Below are 20,271 nucleotides of genomic sequence, written 5' to 3' on the forward strand. Positions count from 1 at the left end.
GACTTTGAGTACTCATTCACATACTAGCGTAGTTACTTAGAATTATTTTGTAAGGAAGATTTGTCATTTCTCCCTCATTTGTTTATTTATTAGTTATTTTAATTGCCTTAGCTCTAGAACCGGTCATGTTTCCATGTAAAAGAGCATGTTTTATGCTTTAGAAGTAATGTTTTCTGTCTTAGATTTCGGTCAAATGGTTCTGTCTTTTTGTAATAGTAATACCAGTATTATATTGGTGCAAAGTTGGCATTACTTAATGACTGTATAGGAAAACTGAAACCACAATATAAAACATTTTAATTAGTACCAATTGGAAACCCCATGTGTGATAATGCCTCATTTCTGTAGGCTCAATAGAAACAACATGTGTAATAATTGATTTTTTAAAATCTTTTCAAGCATTTGTAAAACACATTTTTCTTGCCCGTTGGCAATGGAAGATATAATTTTTACTGTTTTAAAATTATGTCTTTTGTTGTCTGTGTAACAAGAAATCAGAATATCAAGATAGTTGAAATGTTATGCGTAATATACTAAAAATAAGGGCTTTGTACATAAAATAATATCTAAAAGCTTCATAACAGCCATGTTAGCTACATAAGGGGTTTTTCTACTTTGTTTCAAATTCATAGATATATTAATTGAAACTGCCTAGTATCAATCTCTAGTTAATAAATACATTTGGGCTGGGCGCAGTGGCTCGCGCCTGTAATCCCAGCACTTTGGGAGGCCGAGGCGGGCGGATCACGAGGTCAGGAGATCGAGACCATCCTGGCTAACACGGTGAAACCCCGTCTCTACTAAAAATACAAAAAATTAACCGGGCGTGGTGGCGGGCGCCTGTAGTCCCAGCTACTCGGGAGGCTGAGGCAGGAGAATGGCATGAACTCGGGAGCTTGCGGTGAGCTGAGATTGTGCCACAGCACTCCAGCCTGGGCATCAGAGCAAGACTCTGTCTCAAAGAAAAAACAATTATATATATATATGTGTGTGTGTGTGTAGATATATATATGTGTGTATATATATATATTTGAGGATACAGAATAAGCTCAGAAGATTAAGCAGTTCTAAAAACAGTATATTTCTAAAAACTGCTTTCAAGTACAAATGGAGGGAATGTTAAAATTCTCTTTTATGTATATGAAGTATGGTTAGTATACCAAGTGGAATAAATGGAAACTTACTATAAAGTAGATTTCAGTCTTTCAAATTCATTTATTTTTACTCTTAAGCAGACTAAACATTTTCCTTAATATATCTGGTTTGTCTTATTTAACTATTTTGTTTCTGGACAAGGAGAAAGTAAAATTCATTTCATCATATAGTTAACATGTTAAATAAGAATGATTACTTTTGAAACCATTCACAGTCGTCTCAGATATAAACTTCGATTCCTCTACTTAACTTACTGAAGTATCTGGGCTATTATCTCTAACAGAGCACAAATCTTCCTCTATCTGATATGTCAAAAGTATCACAAAGGTAAAATCAGTTAAGTTGAAATTTTTAAAATATTACTGAATTTAAAGAACTCTGCAAGTGGTCACTGAAAGTCTACCGCTTTATATAAATACAATATAAAAATATATCTGAGTTTTCTGAAAAATTGTATTGTGTTGCATTATCTGCCGTAAAGCTTGATCTTACCACTCAATTCCTTGAACATATTAATCGTAGTTGTTTTATAGTCTCTCTTAGTTTGAGCTACTATAACAACAATATCCTAGATTGGATGAGTTAAACAATAAACATTTATTTCTCACAGTTCTGGAGACTGGGAGTATGGGATCAAGGCTCTGACAGATTTGATGTCTGGTGAGGGTCTATTTCTTGGTTCATAGATAGATGACTGTCTTCTTCACATGATGGAAAAAAAGGCCAGAAAGCTCTCTGAGGTTCATTTTGTGATGGCACTAATTCCATTTATGAGGGTTCCGTCTTTATGACCTAATCACCTTTCAAAGGCCCCATCTCCTATCCTGGATACTAGGGGATAGTATCCTAGTCCTATCCCCATCACACTGGGGATTAGGATTTCTTTCTTTCTTTCTTTTATTTTTATTTTTGGAGATAGAGTCTCGCTCTGTCGCCCAGGCTGGAGTGCAGTGGTGCAATCTTGGCTCACTGCAGCCTCCGCCTCCCAGGTTCAAGTGATTCTTCTGCCTCAGCCTCTGGAGTAGCTGGGATTACAGGTGTGCACCACCATGCATGGCTAATTTTTGTATTTTTAGTAGAGATGGGGTTTCACCACGTTGGCCAGGCTTGTCTCGAACTTCTGACTTCAGGTGATCCGCCCACCTTGACCTCCCGAAGTGCTGGGATTACAGGTGTGAGCCCCTGTGCCTGGCCTAGGATTTCATTATATGAATTTGTGGGAGGACAGAATCGTTCAGTTCATAATATAGTTCACTTAAAATTACGTCTGCCAAAGTCATTTCTAGATTCCCTATTTTTCTTTTTTTTTTTTCCTCTTGGTTTATATTTACGTTTTTGTCTTTTTTTCTTGTATGTAATAAAGACATTTTATTGAAGTAGAAATATATATTGCAGACTGGGTGCGGTGGCTCACACCGGTAATCCCAGCACTTTAGGAAGATGAGGTGGGCAGATCAGCTGAGGTTGGGAGTTCGAGACCAGCCTGACCAACGTGGAGAAACTCCGGCTCTACTAAAAATACAAAATTAGCTAGCTGGGCGTGGTGGTGCACGTCTGTAACCCTAGCTACCCAGGAGGCTGAGGCAGGAGAATTGCTTGAACCCAGGAGGTGGAGGTTGCAGTGAGCTGAGATCGTGCCATTGCATTCCAGCCTGGGTTTTAAGAGCGAAACATTTACTGCAAATGACTATACATTTTCATAAACTGAATACACCTATGTACCAAATACCTAGATTGAGAAACAGTAATTATCAGTATACTTCATAAGACCTTCTCTTGATACCCTTCACTTAATAATCTTTTCCTCCCCGAAAGAAACAGTATCCTTACCCTTAGTAAAACCACCATTTCCTTTCTGATAAATTGTTGGACTAGTTTGAAACTTTGGATGATGGATTTTGTTCTACTTGTGGTTCTAGGGAAGGGATTCAACAATCTTGAGTTCACTTACTCACCTCAATTGTGGATTGAGATGATTTAAGCTGGGCTTTAATCTGACCATCATTACTCCCCAAGATACAGATTTTATCTTTTAAACCAAAGGCTAGAGGAGTTAGCAGGATTGTAATTTTTGGCGGATCCTGGCCTCTGCCTTTTGTTACTGCATTTTTGTGAATCTGCTGAAAGCTCTACTCAGCTTTTAGGCCTCTCAGCTTCCTCTTGTCTAATTAACACTTTTTTTTTTTTTTTTTTGGAAAAGCAATTCCAAAAGCCAATTGGAATTTTAGGTTTCTAGATTTACTACGTCTTCTGGGCCTTGTTTGCATAATTCATCACTGTTCTTTTAGCCCTCCAGTGCCTTCAAACAGGTTTCTTAACTTTTCCCCAGCTTTTCTAGTTCTCACTGACAGCTGGTTGTTCTGAGTTGTCTGTTTAGCCATTCTTAGAAATATTGCCTGTTTTTAAAAAGTCTTCTCTAAAGGCTTACTTAAAATGACGTCTTTTATCACTGTGATCTGTAGCTCCTTTTAAGCATCCATAACTAGCATTGATTGAAGTTGTTTCAGTGTAATGAGTTCCCCAAACAATACATTATGGTTCAAAATGAAGCAGTTGTGTAAGAGCCTCATAATACATTTGTAAATCCTCAAGTATGAGGCAACTTCTTTCTGAGGGATAATTTTAGGGGGGAAACTTTTTTTCTTATTTGGCATCTAGGGATATTGAATTTGAGGCGTAGTAATAGTTTCAATTACATAGCTTCTAGAAAGACAGTTTCTTAATAATAGAAGCGGTGGCAATAGCCACTATTTGTGTACTTTAATTCGTATCAGGCACTAAGTGCTTGTATAATGTTCAATAAACTGATTCAATCTTTATAAACACTTTAATGATATAGATACTGCTTTTATAGATGAGTAAACCAAGACAAGGAAAAAAATCAAGACAAGGAAAGGTTGAGTGATTTGTCACGGTCATAGAGCCAGCACTTATATTGAACTGGTGTGTCCAGATATACCCATATACTGTGTATGTATCTAGCATCCATTCTGTTTGGACTAATGTCTGTTCTGATTCATTAAAAACCTGAGACACATAGTCCACAGTAACACAGATGCAAATATGTTGTTGGAGATTCATTCTCATCCTCCAAGAAAGCCTCATCTCCTTCATTTCATTAACCTCATAAAAACGTCCACCCTTCACTTGTCCATTTTTTCTCTGCTTGGTTCCAACTTAGAGAATTATGCGGTTGGTACATGCCTATAGCTAGTAACCAGGAGAGCCGGATCTAAGAAGCTGTGTCATGATGTTCTCATGGCAGTGGAACCAAACTGAAATTTCATAAAAAAGTATAAGAGAATTTCTTCTGAGGGGCATGTTTTTAAATGATAATTGACATGAACTATTTTAGCTATAAGCAACATGTTCTTCATGTTTGTTAGCTCATAATCCCATTATAAAAACTTTATTTCAAATAATCCCTTTTATTTTAGGAAATTACAATTTCTGTAATATTGTATGTTAATTTGTAGAAGTTTTGTTAGTAGCAATATAAGATCATTGAATCATGTGGAAAAGATCCTAATGAAAATTACTCTTTTGAAATCTTTTTATTATTAATATTTTATTAATGTTTGCATAATTTTTATTTTATTTGAGACAGAGTCTTGCTCTGTCATCCAGTCTGGAGTGCAGTGGCATGATCTTGGCTCACTACAACCTCTGTGTCCCGGGTTCAAGTGATTCTCCTGCCTCAGCCTCCCAAGTATCTTGGACTACAGGCATGAGCCACCACGCCTGGCTAATTTTTGTATTTTAAGTAGAGATGGGGTTCCACCATGTTGGCCAGGTTGGTCTCAAACTCCTGACCTCAGGTGATCTGCCTGCCTTGGCCTCCCAAAGTGCTGGGATTATAGGTGTGAGCCACCATGCCTGGCTGCATAATTTTTTAAAACTATAAAAAAATTTATCAGTGGGAAGCAGTTGCATCAATTATGAACCATATATGTTATGAAACATTACTAAATTTTAATAAGATAATGATTCATCGACCTTTAATTATAGTCATTACAAATGCCATCCTTTGAATTAAGTACATATTGAAGAAATACAGTAATGCAAGTAATCCTCTGTAAAGTGTTCATATTTTTGTAAATGCATATTAAAATCAAACCATATAAAAATATGTTTCTTATGGAAGTGAACTCAAAAACCTATATGATGGTATGTTCATAGATGACACTATAGAAACATTTACATGAGTCTTTAAAAATTTTTTTAAAATAATTTTATTATTATTTTTTAAGTTACAGGGTACATGTGCAGGATGTGCAGGTTTATTACATAGGTAAACGTGTGCCATGGTGGTTTGCTGCACCTATCAATACATCACCCAGGTATTAAGCCCAGCATCCTTTAGCTCTTTTCCCTAATGTTCTCCCTACTAACCCTCCCCTGACAGGCCCCAGTAAGTGTTGTTCCCCTCCCTGTGTCCATGTGTTCACATTGTTCAGTTCTCACTTATAAGTGAGAACATGCGGTGTTTGGTTTTTTTGTTCCTGCATTAGTTTGATGAGAATAATGGCTTCCAGCTTCATCCATGTCCCTGCAAAAGACATGATCTCATTCCTTTTTGTGGCCGCATAGTATTCCATGGTGTATATGCACCACATTTTCTTTATGTAGTCTATCATTGATGAGCATTTGGGTAGATTCCGTGTCTTTGCTATTGTGGATAGTGCTGTAATGAACATATGCGTGCATGTATCTTTATAATGGAATGATTTATATTCTTTTGGGTATATACCCAATAATGGGATTGCTGGGTCACATGGTATTTCCGGTTCTAAATCTTTGAGGAATCAGCACATTATCTTCAACAATGATTGTACTAATTTACGTTCCCACCAACAGTGTAAAAGCATTCCTATTTCTCCACAGCCTTGCCAGCATGTGTTGTTTTTTGAGTGTTTAGTAATTGCCATTCTGAGTGGTATGAAATGGTATCTCATTGTGGTTTTGATTTGCATTTCTCTAATGATCAGCAATGTTGAGCTACTTTTCATATGTTTGTTGGCCACGTGTATGTCTTTTTTTGAGAAGTGTCTGTTCTTATCATTTGCCCACTTTTTAATGGGGTTGTTTGTTTCTTGTAAATTTGCTTAAGTTTCTTGTAGATTCTGGATATTAGCCCTTTGTCAGATGGACAGATTGCAAAAATTTTCTCCCATTCTGTAGGTTGTCTGTTTGCTCTGATGATAGTTTTGTTTGCTGTGCAGAAGCTCTTTAGTTTAATTAGATCCCATTTGTCAATTTTTCTTTTGTTGCAGTTGCTTTTGGCGATTTCATCATAAAGTCTTTGCCCATGCCGATGTCCTGAATGGTATTGCCTAGATTCTCTTCTAGGGTTTTTATAGTTTTGGGTTTTATATTTAAGTCTTTAATCCATCTTGAGTTAATTTTTGTATAAGGTATAAGGAAGGGATCCAGTTTCAATTTTTCACATATGGCTAGCCAGTTCTCCTAGTACCACTTGTTAAATAGGGAATCCTTTCCCCATTGCTTGTTTTTGTCAGATTTGTTGAAGATCAGATGGTTGTAGAAGTGTGGTTTTATTTCTGAGTTCTTTATTCTGTTCCATTGGTCTATGTGACTGTTTTTGTACCAGTACCATGCTGTTTTGGTTACTGTGGCCTTGTAGTATAGTCTGAAGTCACGTAGCGTGAGATGCCTCTAGCTTTGTTCTTTTTGCTTAGGTTGCCTTGGCTATGTGAGCTGCTTTTGGTTCCATATGAATTTTGAAATAGTTTTTTTCTAGTTCTGTGAAGAATGTCAATGGTAGTTTAATGGGAATAGCATTGAATCAATAAATTGCTTTGGGCAGTATGGCCATTTTCATGATATTGATACTTCCTATCCATGAGCATGGAATATTTTTCCATCTGCTTGTGTTCTCTTTGGTTTCCTTGAGCAGTGGTTTGTAGTTTTACTATTATAATATACTGCCATAATCTTAAACATTTGTACAGCAAAATAAGCAATGCATATGTATCTTTCATTAAAATAATGTAATTGAACTCTTATAAAGTATGTTAATTAACAATGAGGAAGAAATAGAATGAGTAGATGGTTATAAAATGCAGCTTTTTATGTACATTTTGATGATTTTATTTGTTAGTAATAGTGCTATGTCTGTTAATACAGCACTTTCATTATGTATCACTTTCAGGTAGAGTTTGAACATTTGTTTAATTAACCATGACTTAAGATTATAGGTGAGTGCTTATGCTTAGAGCATTTAATTACTTGTGTTTTATTGGTTTACTAATGTACTTAACAGAACTGCTTTAGCCTGGAGCTCCGTAAAGGAACAGTCACTCAAGTCCAGCTTTGATATAAAAGTTTATCTCACTTATAGTCCTTTTATTAAGCACTAAAAGACAACTAGTTTTGTTTGTTTTGAATTCTGCATTCAAAGGAAGGTGATAATGTTATGATTTCCAGTTTAATTTTGAAGATGAGTATTAGTACAGATACTTTTGTTTTCAAAGGGTATAAATTTTGTGAATTTTCTCTGAATAATTTTGTAAGATTTTTTTGTCTGTGCTAATATTATTTCTGTTCTGGGAGACCTAAAAGTTGTACTTTTGATGAAAGGTGTTTTCCAGTAATATTTATGTCAAGATTTAAGGAAAGATTGTGTAAAATCTGTAGGCACGTAGCAAAGGAAAAATACTTAAGTGATATTAACCTTAAACATTTTAGATAATTTTCTTTGTTGTTATGTTTAACAATGCATAAATATGACAAATTGCTTTTAAGTGACTTACTGATTTTTATCTCCTTAGTTTTATTCAATTAAATGTTTTTTAAAAGATTGAGAGTCACATGAAATTTAAGACATAATTGAGAGAGATCTTGTATAACCTTTACTCAATTTTCCCCAATGGTAATATCTTGCAAAACTCTAATACAGTATTACAACCAGGATATTGACATTGATACAGTCAAAACTGAGAACATTTCTATCACAGGGAGTCTTCATGTTGCCATTTTATAGCCAAACCGACTTTCTTCCAGATGCTTAACCCTACTCCCAACCCTTAACCCCTGGCAAACACTAATCTTTCTGTTTCCATAATTTTGTTATTTCAAGAATGTTATATAAATGGAATTATATGGTATATAACCTTCATTTTAGATTATCCATTTTGTCATTCTATAATGTCCTTCTCTGTTGTAATGTTCTTTGCTCTGAAGTGTACTTTATCTCATATTAATATAGTCATTGTGCTTTCCCTTGATTAATATTAGCATGTTATATATTTTTTCATCCTTTTACTTTTAACCTGCCATTATCTTTATGTTTATAGTGAATTTCTTATAGGCAGCATATCGTTGAGTCATGGGTGTTTTAATCTACTTTGACAGCCTTTGTCTTTTAATTGGCATACTGATTTACATTTAATCTATTTATTTTTAAGGCTTAAGCTTCCCATTTAATTTTTTGGTTTTTGTTCTCTCTAGTCTTCATTTCTCTTATTGTGGGTTATTTCAACATTTTTTAGAATTCCGTCTTTGCTTATCTACAGTTAATTTGAATATATCTCTTTTTTTATTAATTAAAACCTATATTTTTTGAAATTTTTTAGAGACAGGGTCTCACTCTGTCACGCAGGCTGGAGCACAGTGCCTTGATCATGGCTCATTGAAGCCTCAAACTCTTGGGCTCCAGCGATCCTCCCACCTCAGCCTCCTGAGCAGCTAAGACGATGGGTACATACCCCCATGAATGGCTGAGTTTTTAAAAATTTTTTTATTTGTAGTAGAAGCAAGGTTTTGCTCTTGCCCGGGCTGGTCTAGAACTCCTGGCCTTAAGTAATCTTTCTACCTTGGCCTTCAGTAATCTTTCTACCAAAGCACGAATATATCTCTATGTATAGCTTTTTTAGTGGTGGCTGTAGGTATTACATTATACATGCATAACTTATCTTACCATCAGTCTGCTGGTGTCCTCATGTTACACTTCAAACTTTTTAACCACTTACCTCCCTTTCATCTCTTTTTTCTCTTCACTTTATAAATAGTTTTGTTAGGTATGTCCTTTACATGCATTTAGAACCATATCAGTGTTATAACTTTTCCTCAACCATCGGATATAATTTAAAAGACTCAGAGGAGAAGGAAAAACTGTTATATTTACTCATATTTTTCCTTGCCATATTCTTTCTTTCTTCTTGATGTTTGAAGATTCCATCTTTTATCATTTCCTTTCTGTCTAAAGAGCTTCCTTTAGCCATTCTTTCAGGATAGGTCTGCTGATGACAAATACTCTAGTTCTCTTTTATCTGAAAATGTCTTGATTTTCTCCCCCTACATTCTTGAAATATATTTTTGCTAGATATAAGATTCTCTGTTGATGGTTCCTCTCCATCAGTTGGTCTACTGTGTTCTGTCCTCCATGGTTTTTGATAAGAAATCTGCTGTCATTAGACTTGGTTTTTCTGTTACTGGTAAGGTTTCATTTCTCCTATGCTGCTTTCAAGATTTGTTTTTTCTTTGTCTTTAGTTTTCAGAGGTTTTGGATTTCTTTGGGTTCAATCCGGTTTAGGGTTTACTCAGCTTCCTCAATTTGTAGTTTTATTTGCCAAATTGAAAAAGTTTGCAGTCATTGTTTCTTTGAGTTCTCTTTCAGCTCTTGCCTCTGTCTCCTCTCCTTCCAGGATTGATTAATAGACGAAAGGAATGTTAGGTCTTTTATTGTGGTTTCACCGGTCCCTGAGACTCTGTTTTTTAGTTTTGATTTTTTTTGTCCCTAGTCTATTTTATCTTTGTTGTTCAGATTGGGTAAATCTTGTTGTTCTGTGTTCCAGTTTACTGATTATTTCTTTTGTCCCCCTCCTCTGCTTTTGATCCCATTCATTAAGTTTTTAGTTTTGGTTCTGGTATTTGCCAGTCGTAACATTTTTTATTTGGTCTCTTTATCTTCTATTTCTTTCTTTAGACTTTATATATATATATATATTTTTTGAAACAGAGTCTCGCTCTGTTGCCCAGGCTGGAGTGCAGTGGCATGATCTGTACTCACTGCAACCTCCGCCTCCCAGGGTTCAAGTGATTCTCCAGCCTCAGCCTCCTGAGTAGCTGGGATTACAGTCATCCACCACCACGCCTGGCTAATTTTTGTATTTTTAGTAGAGATAGGGTTTCACCATGTTGGCCAGGCTGGTCTCTAACTCCTGACCTCAGGTGATCTGCCTGCCTTGGCCTCCCAGAGTGCTGGGATGACAGGCGTGGGCCACTGCGCCCAATCTAGACTTTATAATTCTTTGCTAAAACCTTCTATTTCTGTATCTGTTACCAGGATGTTCTCAATTGCTCATTGAAGCGTTTTTTAATGATTTTTTAAAAAAATAATCAGATCATTCCAATATCTCTGTTATCTTGGTGTTGGTGTCTGCTAGTTATCTATTTTTATTCAGTTTGAGATCTTCCTGTCTCTTGGAATGATGAGTGATTTTTTAATTGAAACTTGGACATTTTGGATACTTTGAGACTGGATTTTATTTAAACCTTCAGGTTAACTGGCTTTGTTTGATACCACTCTAGCAAGGAAGGGTGGTGGAAAGAGAGGGGTGCTGTCTCATTACTGCCGGATCATAGCAGAGGTCCACATTCCCTGCTCATCCTCCACTGACACCTCAGAGGGATCATACTTATTGTTACGATAGGTGAGTGTGGGATTTCTGGCTCCCCAACCGTCTTTCTCTGATAGCTGTCTGGCTAGCAGGGATACAAGGTACTGTTCTCCGTGTGTCCTTCCCTGACAACCACCAAGGTGTGGGTGGGGCTGACTTTGGTTACTACTAGGTGTGGTGCTGCAAGTCCTAACTATGCGCTAGGCCTCCTCTGACATCATGACAGTGAGGAGGAATAAGGTCAGCTTGTCACTAATGGATGGGCTTAGAAGTCCAAGCTCCTCACTTGGTCTTCACACACAATATCAGAATCCTTGTTACCTCTTGGTAGAGATGAAAATCTCAGTCCCATCTTTGCCTTTTCTGAGACCACCCAGTGAGGTGGTTGGGGCATCTCATTGCAGCCTAAAAAGGGTAGAAGTCTAGGATCACCATCTCAGCCTTTACTGGTGGGGATGGGGGTAGGGCCATAATTTTTATCTGGTGTTCGGCTGCACTTGAGTAGTTACTTCTAGAAGTTTTATGTCTTGCTAGACTGCCCCTTTCCTGGTCCTTTGGCTAGAGAGAGCAGTTCTGGGGGTTTCTTTCATCTGCATTTGTTACCAGCTTCTGCACTGAGTTTGGGTATATGAAATAAAATGAAAACCCAGGGAACTCAACTGGTCTGTCTTTCTTTGGATCTTGAGGTTCCTATCCAGTTCTCCTTCTTTTTGCCTTTCAAAGTCTTCTTATGTTTTTTTAATATGTATTTTACATGTAGTGTTCTGCTTTTCTAGACCTACTTAGTGAGAGAGTTGGGGAAAAGTACATCTACTCCATCTTCCTGGAAGCAGAAAGTGTGTTTCAGATACTTGGTATTGGAAGTTACCTCTAAACAGTAGTTCAATTGGATGTATGTGGCTATTATTGTGTTTGTGTGGTTTTTTGTTTGTTTGTTTTGGGGACTAAATGCCTGTAGGCATATTTTATTGGCAGAGATAAAGAATTCAAAACAAAAACCTAGAATCAACTCCTGTGGATATTTATAAATCTCAAACTGAGACATTTTCTTGACAACTCAGGGACCTAATTAATAACACTAGTTTTTACTTGTCAAACTTTACTGTGATTTCTTTTATGTTACTATTCAAACAATGCTCCTCTTTTTTTTGGCTCTTTGATCTAGTTATAGAGTGGCTGACAATTTATGGAAATAGTTTTCAGGTTTTCGGTAGTATTATAGGCCTTGTTAAAATCTAACGGTCATGTGTTCCTTTTGAAGGGCTATAGGTATTTCTATGGGGATTTAATAGTCAAAACTTTACTTTGTAATACAATAGAAGCACATCATCTATAGCATAGTAACTTGTTATAAAATATGAGAAAAATCAAGGCCTTTATTCAATATAGGTTGTGTAATATTTTTAAATTGCCTAAACAGAAGTATTCTACAGTAAAATGTTATTGTAGATGTTTAAAAGAAAGTTTTCTTTGACTATATAATATGTGGATTGTTCAAGGTCTAAAGTAATCTTGGAATTGGATTTCTTTCATTGTAGGGTGATGAATTAGAAGACAATGAAAAGAATTTCTATGAATCTGATGATGATCAGAAGGAAAAGACTGACAAAAGGAAGAAGCCATATACTATGGATCCAGATCATAGACTCTTAATTAGAAATACAAAGCCTTTGCTTCAGAGCAGGAATGCTGCGGTATGTTAAAATCCTTATAAGAAATAATTCACTGGTTTTTAAAAAACAGCAATTAAAAATACCTCAATTTAGTAAGTGAGTCTGTGTGTGCTAATGGAACATTTGTTTGTTTACACACCAAATGACATGTAATGGATAGTTGGAAATACAGTGTGGAATGTAAGCTATAGATTTAGAGACCTAATGTCTGGGAAGTAATACCTAAATATATTTCAGCCTTCCATGTTTCCAGGTATGCAGAGTTAGCTTTTGATGAGAATACCTGGTTTGGCCTATTGGACTTCATTTACTTTTTAGTGGTTTTGTTAATTGCTTTTCTTAAGATATTTCTAAGTTGTTTCTCAGTTGGTTGGATTGTATTAGTTCTTATGTAAGGACTATGTATATTTGTCAGTTATTCCATTGTGATTGAGGGTACTTGATCTGGTTTCAGTCCTTACTGTTTGTCTGATAGAATTTTTAAGAGACTAACAAAGGTAATGCCTCACATATTATAAATGTAAATTGGTAGTAATCGTAATTAAAAATCATCTTTATTTGGGTCATAAGGTTTTCTTTGTTTGTTCGACACCTTTTTGTTTATATAACCATTTGTATTTTAGAAGAATACATGTGCACAATACAAAAATTAGAAAATACAGACTAGCAAAACTAAAAAGAAAATTAAAACATCACATTCTCAACACTCAGAAATCACTTATGTCTTAGTGTATTTTCTTCCAGATCTTTTTAATCTGCATAAGTATACATATATTCATCATTACACATACATATATATATTTTAACCAAGATAAAAATCATACTGTACATAACATTTTCTAACCGTTATTTCTCTATTCAGTCCTCTCCACTTTTTATTTCAATAAAATTTCATTTCATTTAATACCAATTGATCTTAAATTATTCTTTTTGGATAATTTATCTGAACTATTATCTAATGCATTGCGTCTTTTAAAGCCTCTCTAGTCTTGCAGAATGTCCTTCTGGGTTTGTCTGATTGCTGCTGCTTCTTTTTATTTTGTTTTTTGATTTTGTTTTTGTTTTTGTTTTTACTATACCTACTGGAATGGGATGGTTGCATCTTTTATAGTGTCATTTCTTTTATATTCTGTGTTTCCTGTTAACTGGCAGTTATATCCAAGGCTTGACAGATTTAAGTTAAACATGTTCTTAAAGATTTTAATTGAGAAAATGTTCTTAATGAGTTGTTCTGTTCAGTGAGTAAAAACTTCAAATATGTGGAATTTGCATTATTTTTTCTGATTCTTGAGAATTTAGAGCTTATAGCTTTGTGTATCCTAGTTATCAGCAACAATTTTTGTCTAATACCTAATAGTTTAGTTTCCAAATCATTATTCAGTAATCATGCCCAGTCATAACAAAAATATTATTTCATGGATGTTATAAAATATACTTATATTTTAATGTACTCAGCTTAGCCAGATGCTAGTTAGGTAGCTGTAATTTGCCATCTTAAACTCTACTTTATGAGTGACTCACTATTCATTTAACTACGTCTTAGAAACTGATTTTATAGTTCAAATACTTATGGATCAAAAACGTTCTCAAATAGTGAAACAAATAGTAGCAGTTTGTACTTTTTGTCCCAGTTTGTTTGGGTTCCCTGCTTACTTGATGGTGTACCAAATAGAGGTGGTTTACTTTTTGTGTCAGTATATTTTGGTGCCTTGTTTTGGGATGCTGCTAAATATGAGTAAAGGCTAACTTTTGAAGAATTGTGGATACATTTTTTTTAAACTTCATACTCAAGTTTATGGAGAGACTTTGAGAATTTCTTTCAGGAAATTTAATACGTCATTGCTATGTAGTTTGTACTGGAGATAGATACTGAAAGCGGAATGTTAGGAGGCTATTCTAACAGTCTAAATAAGGTGACAGCGGCATGAATGGTTAAGAGTAGAAAAGTGTTTATAGGATGCACTTTATTATGAACAGGCATGATGTAACTGTAGAAGGCCTATAAGGTTGTATATTTTTAGTCTTTTTTGATTTTGAAGCTTTGGAAACTTTCTTCATGGTGTTTACAAATTACCCTATACATTTCAAATTCTGGGTATCAAAGAGACTGTAAACTGTTGGATTTCTAAATACTGAGGAAAAAGAGGCTCATTTAGTCCTTTCGGATTTTGGACTACCCTAATATATTAGAACAGATGGCATGCCAAGTGGCAGCTAGAATTTTAAAGACTAGAATTTAATCTTGAATTAGATCAGTCATTAATTGAGGTTGTTTTATTTTATAAGATTTAAAATTCGGTAGAGTTTATTTTGTAGCTAACTTATATTTGCAGTTCACAAGGGAAGGAATGAGATATTCTTGCATTTTTAAAATTCTCAACTAATGTCTTAAAGCTATAAATCAAACTTGTAAGAAAGTACAAGAAATGGCAAACAGTAAATTTAGGATCCTGTATACTGTATTTTTAAAAACAGTTCTTTAGTTTTAGAAGAAACTTTTTTTAACCTCAAACGTTCTCCTGTGCTGTATACTATTTAGGCATATATATTAATAGAACTTTTGCTATATATTTGTTCAAACTTCATAGACCAGGCAGAGTTAAATTAATATTAGTGTGTCCTTTGAGCCAAAGGCAGCATTGGTAACATCTGTAGCTATATCTCTACAGTTGTCACTCTGAATCTGAGTGTAGAGGCACTTAGGGGAAGCAGTACTCTTCTGTTTTGAGACAAAGAAATTCTAATCACCCTTTGTTTGTTTTGTTTTATTGAGATAGTGTCTCACTCTGTTGCCCAGGCTGGAGTTTAGTGGCATGATCTCAGCTCGCTGCAACTTCTACCTCCTGGGTTCAAACGATTCTCTTGTCTCAGCCTCCCAAGTAGCTGAGATTACAGGCGTGTACCACCACACTTACCTAATTTTTGTATTTTTAGTAGAGATGGGGTTTCACCATGTTGGCCAGGATGGTTTCACACCTGACCACAAGTGATCCACCTGTCTCGGCCTCCCAAAGGGGTGGGAGTACAGGCGTGAGTTGCTGTGCCCAGTCTTCGAATCACCCTTGTAATGGCTTTTAACCAAAAGCCATTTTTAAGGTTCTGTGTTTTTAAAAACAAGATTATTTTAAATGCTACTGCTGTAGATGTATTTGTTTTAATGGAGTTTCTTTAATTGTAACTTAAATGTGCTGAGTTTTCTTTATTTCAGCCTACTTGTTACTGTTGTCCTGGCTTCATTTAGAAAGGCATGCTTACAATTCTTAAAAAGCCCCAGTCTCAGAGCAGCAGCCGAGGAGCATGGAATTTCGAGTGTCTTGAGCTTTGCCACATACTAGCTGTTACACTTTGAGCAGTTCATTCAATGTCTCTTTTTTTTTTCTGAGAATGTATTCATTTCATAGCACTGCCATACATATTGCCACAACCTGAGTGGATTAAAACAACATAAACTTATTCTGTCACATTTCAGGAAGCCAGAAGTCTGAAATCAAGGTATAATCAGTATTGGTTACTTCTGTGCACTCTGAGGGAGAAACCATCTCTTTCCTAGCTTTTGGTGATTGCCAGCAATCTGTGGCATTGCTTGGCTTATGGATGTATCACACTAATTATCTCCATCTTCACATGGCCTTCACTGTGTCTCTTTTTGTCCTTTTTTTTCCTCTTATAAGGACACTTTCATTCAATTTAGGGCTCTTAACCAGCATGATCTCATTTCAGTTCTTACATTAATAATTTCTGCAGAGATCCCACTTCCAAATAAGATCAGATTCTGAGGATAGAATTGGGCACTGGGGGTGGGGGACACTTCTTCAACTCACTAGAAAGAGTAACATTCCATTTTACATCCCAGGAATATTTGGGACTTAGAGGAAATAATGTGTAGGAATGGATTTTGAAGTTGTAGAGTGCTCTGGTGTTCATAGTTCCTGTTATTTTTATGCTTTATCTTGTAGGTGGTTATGGCAGTTGCTCAGCTGTATTGGCACATATCACCAAAATCTGAAGCTGGCATAATTTCTAAATCACTAGTGCGTTTACTTCGTAGCAATAGGTAGGTCATGATTTTATATATATATTTTTTCTTTTGTATTCCTTCAAAAGTAATGTTTGAACAAATTTAATCTTTCAGGCATTTAATATATAACTCTGACTATACTTTAATCTATCAATCAGTAAGATTTCATACTTAATGGGATTATTATAAAAGTCTTTATATGCTTATCTCACACTTAATTATAAATACTGAAATTTTTTTTAACCTCAAGCCCAAAGATACTGAAAATATTTTGTGGCATAATTCTAGGGTGTCACTAGTAGCCTAGTATTAGTGCTTGACATTTTTAGGTATGGCAATAATGATGTTCGGGAGTTTTAGTAAATCTGGAATCACTGAAAAACTATACTGAAGTACTATCAGATTGACTTACTCAATGTATTAATACATGGTTTTATATAGAGCAATGTGTATGCTAAGTAATGTAGTTTATGCTAGAATTGCGCTTCCTATAAAGCTAGAATATTTAATTACTCTGCTTTGCTCCACTCTAAAAAGAGAACTATGTTTTAAATAGCTACTCATTTTAAAGATTGGATACTCTTAGTTTCAGATAGACAGACAGAGCTATCTTTATAATTTAGTGGTTTAGGTAATTTTTAAATTTTACCTCTTTATAATTTAGTGGTTTTTAAATTTACCTTTAATTTTACCTCTTTATAATTTAGTGGTTTAGGTAAACAAGTCAAAACAATTTATTGAGTTTCCATGACATATAACATGAGAATCACGATTTCAGGTTTAATTCAGACTTTTGTTCTGTGTTTAAGAATACCTTCATTTCAGCTATTTGACATACCTTAGCTATTTTTCAGTAATTAGTTGTTTTAATTTGAAACAGTGTTTTTCATTGAGTGCTTGTTTCAACTAATTGGGTTGGAAGGAAAGAACCATGTATTTATTTTTGCCCTTAACTGGAACTTAGTCCACAATTTTAGCTCTTGACTGGCTTAGTAACAAATGAGATGCCATTTCCTTTGTGTACCTATTCTCCATATCTTTATATCCAGCTATTATTTTTCTCTTTTGCTAGCTCAGCACTTTTTTTTTTCCTATGGCTAGTTCAAAGGCTATCAGAAAGACCTGGAATTGGTCTTTCACGTGAAGCCTTATACCAGATTCAGTTCATTTATTAGATATTTGGATCTAAAAATATCATGACTGCTTTTTAAATCTGACCTTTGCCTTGGGAAGAATGAGTTAATAATAACAGTGTGGTCATATTTACCCCAGTAACACTAGGAATACTTTCCTTGGATGTGTTCAAAGCAGCTAAAATGTTAACTTTATATTTTAGGAGTACTTTATTGTAAAATTTGTTTTAACTATTCTTCATGATAAATCACATGTAATTTATTGGTATTTTATAGAAAAAGTGCATTAAAATGGCAGATGTCTAAGATTTACTAAAAACTTTTCAATATTACATTTAAGAGTCTCATTCACTATGAAATTATTGCTAATTCTTTTTCATTATTATAGTGCTTACTTGAAGATGTTTCATTGGAACATATACCCAGTGATAATTCTCTTTTGATTTCTAGGGAGGTGCAGTATATTGTCCTACAAAATATAGCAACTATGTCAATTCAAAGAAAGGTATGTACGTTCTGAACACATAATTTAAGAGACACGTGAACACATTAGTACCTTAATGTATTCTTGTATTTGTTTTTGTAATCTAGGGGATGTTCGAACCTTATCTGAAGAGTTTCTATGTTAGGTCAACTGATCCAACTATGATCAAGACACTGAAGGTATGTATGCTTTCATTTTTCAGATGCTTTTAACACATTTGTTTTGAAGAGATATTGCAATAGCTTTTAGCATCTGCGGGATGCAGTCCTGCTTTTCAAAAAACATTGATACAGTTAAGGGTTTTTCTTTATACTTTTCAATATTATTATATACTAATTACTGTACTACATTCTGATAATGTAAAGTTAAGCCATTCTACCTACAACTTGATTAACTCACAGATTACTGAAGGAGACAGGCATTTAAATAAATAACTTCGGAGGTTGGGTCCAAGATGGCTGAATAGGAATAGCTCTGGTCTGCAGCTCTCAGCTTGATGGACGCAGAAGATGGGTGATTTCTGCATTTCCAACTGAGATACCTGGTTCATCTCACTGGGACTGATTGGACAGTGAGTGCAGCCCCGGAAGGCAAGCTGAAGCAGAGTGGGGCATCGCCTCACCCATGAAGCGCAAGGGGTCGGGGGATTTCCCTTTCCTAGCCGGGGGAAGCCGGGACAGACTGTACCTGGAAAAATGGGACACTCCCACCAAAATACTGAGCTTTTCCCAAGGTCTTAGCAACCAGCAGACAAGGTTGGCTCAGTAGGTCCCATGCCCATGGAGCCTTGCTCACTGCTAATGCAGCAGCCTGAGATCAAACTGCGAGGTGGCAGCCCAGCTTGGGAGGGTCGTCCGCCATTGCTGAGGCTTGAATAGGTAAACAAAGCGGCTAGGGAGCTTGAACTGGGCAGAGCCCACCACAGCTCAGCAAGGCCTGCTTCCTCTGTAGACTGACTCTGTGGGCAGGGCATAGCTGAACAAAAGGCAGCGGACAGCTTTTACAGACCTAAACGTCCCTGTCTGGCAGCTCTGAAGAGAGCAGTGGTTCTTCCAACTCGGTGTTTGAGCTCTGAGAACATACAGACTGCCTCCTCAAGTGGGTCCCTGACCCCTAGGTAGCCTAACTGGGAAACGCCTCCCAGTAGGGGCCAACAGACACCTCATATAGACAGGTGCCCTTCTGGGACGAAACTTCCAGAGGAAGGACCAGGCAGCAATATTTGCTGTTCCGCAGTATTTGCTGTTCTGCAGCCTCCACTGGTGATACCCAGGCAAACAGAGTCTGGAGTGAACCTCCAGCAAACTCCAACAGACGTGCAGCTGAGGGACCTGACTGTTAGAAGGAAAACTAACAGAAAGGAATTGCATCAACATCAACTAAAAGGACATCCACACCAAAACCCCATCTGTAGGTCACCAACATCAAAGACCAAAGGTAGATAAAACCACAAAGATGGGGAGAAACCACAACAGAAGAGCTGAAAATTCTAAAAACCAGATCGCCTCTTCTCCTTCAAAGGATCACAGCGCCTCACCAGCATGGAACAAAGCTGGATGGAGAATGACTTTGACAAGTTGACAGAAGTAGGCTTCAGAAGGTCGATCATGACAAACTTCTCCGAACTAAAGGAGCATGTTCAAACCCATCTCAAGGAAGGTTAAAAACCTTGAAAAAAGGTTAGACGAATGGCTAACTAGAATAAACAGTGTAGAGAAGACCTTAAGTGACCTGTTGGAGCTGAAAATCATGGCACAAGAACTTTGTGACACATGCACAAGCTTCAATAGCCAATTCAATCAAGTGGAAGAAAGGGTATCTGTGATTGAAGATCAAATTAATAGAGCTAGAGGACAAGGTTATAGAAAAAAGAGTAAAAAGAAACAAACAAAGCCTCCAAGAAATGTGAGACTGTGTGAAAAGACCAAATCTACGTTTGATTGATGTACCTGAAAGTGACAGGAAGAGTGGAACCTATTTGGAAAACACTCTTCAGGATATTATCCAGGAGAACTTCCCTAACCTAGCAAGGCAGGCCAACATTCAAATTCAAGAAATACAGAGAACACCCCAGAATACTCCTTGAGAAGAGCAACCCCAAGACACATAATTGTCAGATTTACCAAAGTTGAAATGAAGGAAAAAATGTTAAGGGCAGCCAGAGAGA

The 20,271-nt window shown here is 36.1% G+C and overlaps 1 protein-coding gene across 5 annotated transcripts in view; it reads left to right on the plus strand.

The window, feature by feature from the left end:
• LOC105475102 (adaptor related protein complex 3 subunit beta 1) overlaps positions 1-20,271 on the plus strand; it is a 300,089-nt gene that overhangs the window by 109,227 nt on the left and 170,591 nt on the right. For all 5 annotated transcript variants that reach the window (XR_011624903.1, XM_071098787.1, XM_071098786.1 and 2 more), the window contains exons 8-11: positions 12,335-12,490; positions 16,426-16,523; positions 18,071-18,125; positions 18,212-18,283. Coding sequence is in view for 4 of the 5 variants with exons in the window: in XM_071098787.1 (XP_070954888.1) it covers positions 12,335-12,490; positions 16,426-16,523; positions 18,071-18,125; positions 18,212-18,283 (381 nt within the window). In the remaining variant the exon portion in view is untranslated. The remainder of the gene's footprint in view (positions 1-12,334; positions 12,491-16,425; positions 16,524-18,070; positions 18,126-18,211; positions 18,284-20,271) is intronic.

Source organism: Macaca nemestrina, chromosome 6 (assembly GCF_043159975.1).
Source record: "Macaca nemestrina isolate mMacNem1 chromosome 6, mMacNem.hap1, whole genome shotgun sequence".
In the NCBI taxonomy this organism is placed as follows: Eukaryota; Metazoa; Chordata; class Mammalia; order Primates; family Cercopithecidae; genus Macaca; species Macaca nemestrina.